At 43.5% G+C, this 8,008-nt stretch overlaps 1 protein-coding gene across 1 annotated transcript; it reads left to right on the top strand.

Moving 5' to 3' along the window:
* Positions 1-437: 437 nt before the first annotated feature.
* Positions 438-7,527, top strand: SPA17 (sperm autoantigenic protein 17). Its single transcript, XM_056860935.1, has 4 exons — positions 438-611; positions 3,845-3,915; positions 4,365-4,427; positions 7,318-7,527. Exons 1-4 carry the CDS (start codon positions 458-460, stop codon positions 7,525-7,527), a joined length of 498 nt encoding a protein of 165 aa, XP_056716913.1. The 5' UTR covers positions 438-457.
* Positions 7,528-8,008: the final 481 nt, after the last annotated feature.

Consider the following 8,008-nt stretch of genomic DNA (forward strand, 5'->3'; position numbering starts at 1 on the left):
TCAGCATTCATCCAGGATTCTATTCAGCTCCAAGTAGTTTAAACAAGCTGATTCCCCCCTTCTCCTCTTTTTCTGACATTCAGCTGCTCTCAAAATTCAGAAGGCTGCTCTTGTATGGTTTTGATTAATTCCTGAAATCATATTTTTCTGCATACCTGGGGAGTCTTCTGAGGATGTGGTCTGAGCATGGCCCAGTTTGCAGCTTTTGTTGCCCACATAAGAGCCAGCCAGGTCACTATCAGATATTGTGATGTTCGTACTTGATTCATTGAATGGTGCTGGGGATGGAGGAGGTATGAGTTTCCTAACTTGCTGTAAAACTTGCTATATTTGTTTGTGCTAAAACAACAAGAATATTATAACATATCAATAGAACAAGTATGCCTGTTTTCGGATATGAGTCATTCACCGCTTTTGTAATGAAACTGCAGGTGCGGTAGAAGCCTATTAAAAGACAATGTCTATTCCATTCTCCAACACCACTCAACGCATTCCTCGAGGATTCGCAAATCTGCTTGAAGGGCTTGCCAGAGAAGTTTTGAGGAACCAGCCGCAAGACATACCATCCTTCGCAGCCAAATATTTTGAAAATCTCCTACTTGAAAGAGAAAGTGAGCATAAATGGAGCTGATTTAACATATTTTCCTGTGTTCGCATGTAAATCCTTCTTCCCCATGCCCTAGAAAAGACCCGTGCAGCACAATCCTAAGCAGGTTTATTTAAAAGTAAGTCCCACAGTGTTCAATGGGATGTACTCCCAAGGAGGACTGTGAGCTGAACTTCTCTTCCTCTGTTTTTCCAAGATTTGGAAAGGCTTTGAAATTCATGTGTTTTTCAGCACTGTGAACTGTTTGAGCTGTGTGGCTACATTGTGTCCTCCTTTGTCCCTGTGAACCCCAGTGTATTTACCTCCTAAGTCTGCAAGAGCAAAGCATGATCACACACTGTGCTATCTCACGCAAACTCTGTATAGCCCTCCCTTCTACCAAGAAGCTCAGTATGGTGTACATGGGCCTTTCCCCTCCCTTTTTATGTGCACAACAACTCTGTGAGGTGTAGGGTTGCCAGATCCCTCTTTGCCACCGGCAGGAGGTTTTGGGGGTGGAGCCTGAGAAGGGTGGGGTTTGGGGAGGGGAGGGACTTCAACGCCATAGAATCCAATTGCCAAAGCGGACTTTTTCTCCAGGGGAACTGATCTCTATCGGCTGGAGATTAGTTGTAATAGCAGGAGATCTCCAGCAAGTATCTGAAGGTTGGCAACCCTAGTGAGGTGGGTTAAGCTGAGAGAAAACAGAGAAACTGGCCATCGTTATATTAGCATGATCCACCTCACTGGATCTGAACGCAAGTCTTCTTAGTTTAAATCCAACACCGTCACCATAATGGCTTCCAGCACTTATTTTTAAACAAGCCAGTTCCTAGCCTTCAGCTGTGGAGAGTAGCTTACAATCATGTGGACATTGTCTGGTGAAGGATATTGAGAAGATCTGACAGTGGACAGGAGACTGCTCAAGTTTTCTCCAGCTGTCTTCTTCTTAAAGTTCCTGCCTTTTACCGTAACAGTCTTGTTATCTAACCACACTGATCTTGCCCTTCCGTTTCTCTTTATACCCTCCATTACAATACTACATGCTAGAAAAAATTATTCCAAAATCCAAGTTTTCAAATTGGAGAATCTGTATTTTCTTGGTGCAGTATTGGGGGGCGGGGTCATGGTATAAGAGGCACAGGGCTCTGCCTGTACACCAGTTAAACTCTGCTCACCAATATGAGGGTGTGGGTTTATGGGTCTATGAGGTACTTTCCTACCACTTGATGTACAAGAACTGATCAGGATATTGCTTGACCTGGCCTGGACCCAAGGAACAGAGTTCCTACAGTATTTTCCTTCCCTTTCCCGTTTATACCATCTTCCTTACATGCTATCGTTAGTGGGGAAGACACTTGGTCGAGAGGGGGGGAAGCCGCTTACGGTTTTGAGGCCCTTCCCTCATTTGAAACTCCTTAATCAGCCTGGGCTTACTGGCTGATTTCATATTATTTGTGGTGGCTTTCTCTTTATAGCATCGAAGCTCTTGGTTCTCTGAGAAGAAGTTTGCAATGCTTTGTAGGAAACCGTGGGCCAGAGGAAGCAATTGAGCTGATCTGCTAAGCTACAAACATGTTTTTAATTACAGGATGACTCATAGGCCAGCTCTGAGCTTTCTGGCTTCTTGTGTGCAATGCTCAGAGAAGGATGATGTTATGCAAGAAAAGGTAGTAGTGAGTGGGCAATGTGCTGAATGTGCAACAGAGAGCATCCTTCAGTGTCACACACAACCTGTGGTTTTTCCCCCCTGTTCTTAGTTGGGCCTTAGCTGAGGGTAGAAATCTTTTTTCTTAGGGGGGGTGGGGCTTGGAATAATTATTTCCTGCAACTTATGCTAAGCTTCACAATGCCATGGGTGCTATATGTATGGATGTTGCTAGGCAGATTGACTGCGAGGGGGATGGTTTCACCGTATGCAGCATTGTAAAAGCTGGCAACTGCACAATAGGATTCTGTGAATTCTGGCCCAAAATATTCTTCAGTGTATGTAGCTAAGACATTGTTACACATTGGAAGGAAACTGCAGACTTGTCTATTTTTGCAAATAGGATAGAAAACTTAGAAGAAGCAACAGCTGGGGTGGCCAGGCTTGTAGAATTTACCCCATGGTGTCCTAGAGTTTGGATGTTAAGAGAGAGAGAAGGTGATAGACAGGGGATATAACTGCGCACAGGATGGGTTCATGTCTCAAAAGTGGCATAAATCAATAAGGGCAGTCTCTAAACCTAAAAATCAGCATTGAAAGCTATGTTTTCACCATTTTTTTTTTGCCATCAAGTTACATCTGACTTATGGTGACCCCATAGAGTTTTCAAGGCAAGAGATGTTCAGAGGTGGTTTGCCATTGCCTGCCTTCATGTCACAACCCTGGTATTCCTTGGAGGTCTCCCAAGCAAATACTAGCCAGGGTCAGAGCTGAGAGTGTGTGACTAACCCAAGGTCACCCAGCTTCTATGCTACGTGGGGATTCGAACCTGGGTTTCCCAGGTCCTGGTCCAATACCTAACACTACACCAAGCTGGCTCTCTTCGCACCATCTAATATAGGGCAAATCTGTTGTTTTAAAATAATACAAAGTTCTGGTCACACATTACATTGCACACTCGGGTGAGTAGAGATGAATCTGTCAATATTTAGTTTTTTTAATATATATATAAATCTGTCAAGTGCAAACTTAGGCCAAGGAATGTCATCTAACATCTGCTATGTTAGACATCTTGTGTGTGTGTGTGTTAAGTGCCGTCAAGTCGCTTCCGACTCATGGCGACCCTATGAATCAGTGTCCTCCAAAATGTCCTATCTTTGACAGCCTTGCTCAGATCTTGCAAATTGAGGGCTGTGGCTTCCTTTATTGAGTCAATCCACCTCTTGTTGGGTCTTACTCTTTTCCTGCTGCCCTCTACTTTTCCTAGCATGACTGTCTTTTCATCTTAACATCTTAATAATTAGACCATGGCCAGGGAGATATTATTTTGTTTCTTAGGAGAGCTAGTAATAAAAGTTTTTAGCATTTATGTAGTGTTTTCAGTGTTCAAAGCACTTAATACACATTATCATGAAATCCTCTACAACAACCCTGGAAAAAGCCAACTATTCTCCAGCCTGAAGATGGGGCTACAGTGACTGAGCCTGAACAGCTTGCCTAAGTGAGTTTGTGGGCAGAGGATATTTGAGCTACAGTTCACAGCTCTTTCTCTTAATTGCTGTGGTACCAAATGTGGGTTTTTTTGTTTGTTTACTATGCTTTCTTTTCAGAAACTGGGTATGACCCGACGGTGTGGGGAGCAAAACTAGAGGATAGATACTACAACAATCGTGCTTTCAATGTAAGTCCTGGTTTATATTGTAAGCATCTCTTTTCCTGCAGCGTACACAAATTTGTCGGTTCAGATGACCATTCCCCTCATTGTGGAGTGACAATTTGTTCATGCCATTCTAGTAGAGATCTGAATGGAACACGGCTTTACAAAGAGGTCCAGCATGAGTTTAGCATGGTCCTGCTGCAATGTGTCCTGCAAATCCAGGGGCAGGGAATGACAAAATGCACCAGAGGCAACAGGAAATCCTCTAAAAGTATGCAGTGTAAAAAGAACTATGCTGGACTTCTTAACCTGGCTTATCATTTGTAGAAATGCTAACCCATGGTGCTTCTAGATAGAAGGTTTTGTGAATCTCTAGCAGCAAAAGTTTGGCTTCCCGGTATGCATAAAGCCTCACCTTTACCACCCTTACCGTTGACTGACTGATGTACTAAAAAGGGTCGCTATTTTTGCAGGAACTTGCCCCTCCAAAAGGAGATGGTCAAACAGAGGATAAGAAAGAAGAATCCGCTGAATCAGTAAGTAATCTTCCCTGAAACTGAGAATTTCAGTCCCTTTGTTGTTGGCTAACCTGTGCTGATCTTGGTATTTCCACAAAAAGCCACAGTGAGAGCCCACCAAACCAGAGAGGCCAGACAGGGAGTGTGGTTGTAGCCAGTGTCAAATATGGCCTCATCCTTTAACTTTTCTGAAGTCTTGGGTTAGAAAAGAAAAGGGTTAAACCGCCCCTGACCGAGCGCTGTGGCATTCCTAATGTTAAATTTGGAGATCTGATCCCAGACAAATCTGGAGATCTGATCCCAAACACCACATGTAGATTGGATGTCTGTCTAGTGGTGAAAGAGACTCCCTGCTTCCCTGTTATTTTGGTTTAGAGCCCCAGATCACAAAATAATCCCTCCACTGTAAGCTAAGACTTGAGAAATTAAACCATTCAGCCAAGGGGAGAGCGATAACATTTCACCAAAGCCAGCTCCTACACAGCTCATATTTGTTGCACGATTAACTCTCTTACATAAACCAGCAGCCAGCTCATTTTCTGACACCTGGCTTAGATCTCCAGGCTGATTTTGACAACAAGTGTGTAATTTATTCTCACAATAAGTCAAGAGCCAAACTAGAAGTTACAGCCATCATTTTCAAATACTGTGTACATTCTGGTTGCTGTATCTAAAAACGGATATTGCAGCTTTGGAAAAAGTGCAGACGAGGGAAACCAAGATGATCAAGGGGCTGGAGAACCTTTCTTGTGTGGGAAGTCTAGGACTTTTTGGTTTAGAAAAAAAGAAGGCTTAAGGGGATGTTTGGTAGAGGTTTATAAAATTATGCATGGGGTGGAGAAAGTAAATAGAGGGAGCTTTTTCTCCCTCTCCCATAATACTAGAAATTGGTGACACCCAATGAAGTTGATGGGCAGGAGGTACAGGACAGACAAAAAGAGATACTTCTTTGCTCAACGAGTAATTAAATTGGCAGTGAATTCCACAGTGGAGGTAGCAATGGCCACAAGCACTGATGGCTTTAAAAGGGGGGGGTGTTAGAGGGATTCATGGAGGATAGGTCCATCAGTGGCTCCGAAACCTGGTGACAAAAGGGAGCTTCCATATTCAGATGCAGTAACCCTCTGAAACCAAATGCTAGGAGAAGGCCTTCGCCTCTGTGCCCAGTTTGTTGGCCCTTCAGAGAATAACTGGTTGGCTGAGAGCCAGCGTTGTATAGTGGTTAAGGGTGGTGGTTTGGAGCAGTGGACTCTGATCTGGAGAACCGGGTTTGATTCCCCACTCCTCCATGTGAGTGGCGGAGGCTAATCTGGTGAACTGGGTTGGCCAGCTGGGTGACCTTGGGCTAGTCACAGCTCTTAGAGCCCCACCTACCTCACAGGGTGTCTGTTGTATTGAGGGGAAGGTGATTTTAAGCCGGTTTGATTCTTCCTTAAGTGGTAGAGAAAGTCGGCATATAAAAACCAACTCCTCCTCCTCCTCCTTCTTCGATGGTGGCTGGATGGATTAGTTCTTATGTTCTTACGTGATAATAGTATCCAAGTATATCTTACAATCCACATATAAAAGGAGCGTGGGGTCTATTTTTTTAAAATCAAAGTGAAGTGTGCAAGTGAGGGGAACTAAACCCAGCTCTTCACCTTGCTCCTGTGTTCCATTGCTTGATCATATCACCGTGGCCCACGTATTGCTACACTGTGAGCACGGCTCACCCTTACGGGAACAGATCATTGAACCCCTTTTGAAAGATTGCCCTGGTGACACCGATAAGGAGCTAGTTAGATTTCTTTTAAATGACAGCTATCCTCAGGTTACTGCAGGGGTTGCTAGCTTCTTGGGACTTATTTTAATTTTTTTTAAACCTCGTATATGATCTAAGGAAGAGACTTGTTCAAAATTTTAAAACCTCCTTTTAACCTCAATATGTATTTTTTTATGCCAATAAAGGTCTGATTTGATTTGATTTGATTTACCGGTAATCATATTTCCTCTAGGCTACTTCTGATCGTGGAAATGAGCTGGGACAAAAAAATGTTCCAAACAAAGTGCAGCAGGGTAGGGTTAGAAAGGGTTTAGTTCCCTTTGCTTGCCTCCTTTTTTCAGGTGTGTGTGTTTTTTTTTAAATAGACTCTCCCCATATTTTACACTTGGCAGGTGAATGGGAAGACATCTGAATAAATATGTATAGGTCCCCGTATCACTGCTGGTCTGGCCTTATACATGGTAGCCCACAGCTGAGAGCTATTTCATACCTTGTGTTCGATCTCAGTACAGAATGTTGGGTGGTGGTGGTGGGGAACGTATGCAGGCAACATTAACCACTTCCACTTTCCATTGCTTTCAACTTTAAAGATTTAATACCTGCTTAACTGTCCTGTCAAAATCTCTGGGATTCACAGTGCTTAATTCTGGCTGGATGGTACCCTGTGCATTTCATATTGTTTGAGTGTGCAGGCACCCTCCCCCACCCAGGTATTCTGATGAGAAAGCTTCAGCCTATTTTGGCATTCTTTCTCTCCCAGGAATGAGAGATTTGCTCTTGCAACCTAAGGGAGAACAGTTGGTATTACCTAAGTGCCAAATCCTGACATTCTTTGCGGGCAAAACTTAACTTTGAAAAATGATGGAAAGTTGCCCAAGCGACGTTCACAAGATGTGGCACTAAAAATAGCCTCACCGATGTCTTGTTGCACACACAGATCTGAAAAGTGACATAACAAGATGCAGTTTTTCCCACCCACCCTTGGAATCAGCTTCCAAAGTGCCTTTGGGGAAAACAGAGATTATCACAAGTTAGTTTTTTTTAAAAAATGTAACTTTTTAAATACTACGTTAAAACTTCTAAACCATCTGCTGGTTAAAACACAAAATGTACACATGTAAGTTGCTCTCTCTCTCTCTCTTTCAGGAGGAAGCCAAGACATCAGGCACCACTGAAGGAAATGGTGTTAAATTAACAGAAGAGCAAGCGGCCACAAAAATCCAGGCCAGCTTCAGGGGATACAAAACAAGAAAAGAAGTGAAGGACTCCAAAGAAGAAGTAGCAGGGAAAGAAGAGCCAGCAGGGAAGGAAGAGCCAACAGAGCCTGATAAAGCAGAGCCGGAGCAGGCGCAGTAATCCAGCACAGCGCTTCTGCCAGCCAGCGAGAGTTTAGAATGGCATACAACAGAGGGCTCCTGATCTGCTTTAGAAGCAAGTTTATGAAATAAACCGTAGACTTTAAAAACGCTCCTCGGTGCTCATTGGCAGGTCACTAAATGGGAATCTGTTTTTGCACGCTAAATCATCATGAAACAGCTTCCCAGATCGGGCTACAGTGAGACTCAGAACAAAGCTATGTGTTGCATGGCAGTCTGGGGTCAGATCTCCTGACATATTTTTAAATGTTAAAGAACAACTATGAGGGATTTTCCCCCTCCTTTGGATTGGAGCTGTATTGTAGGGTTTTTTTAAAAAAAAAAAAATTCTGCTGCTCTATGTTCCTGGATGCTATTGCTTCCCACTCCTGCTGTTATTAGTCTTGGTTAGAGGTAAGGAATGGGTGCAGTCTAGTTACTTGGTTTCTCCCCAGGCTAACAGCAGTTCAGTAGGGCTTTTG

This window comes from Euleptes europaea, chromosome 14 (genome assembly GCF_029931775.1).
Source record: "Euleptes europaea isolate rEulEur1 chromosome 14, rEulEur1.hap1, whole genome shotgun sequence".
Taxonomy (NCBI): Eukaryota; Metazoa; Chordata; class Lepidosauria; order Squamata; family Sphaerodactylidae; genus Euleptes; species Euleptes europaea.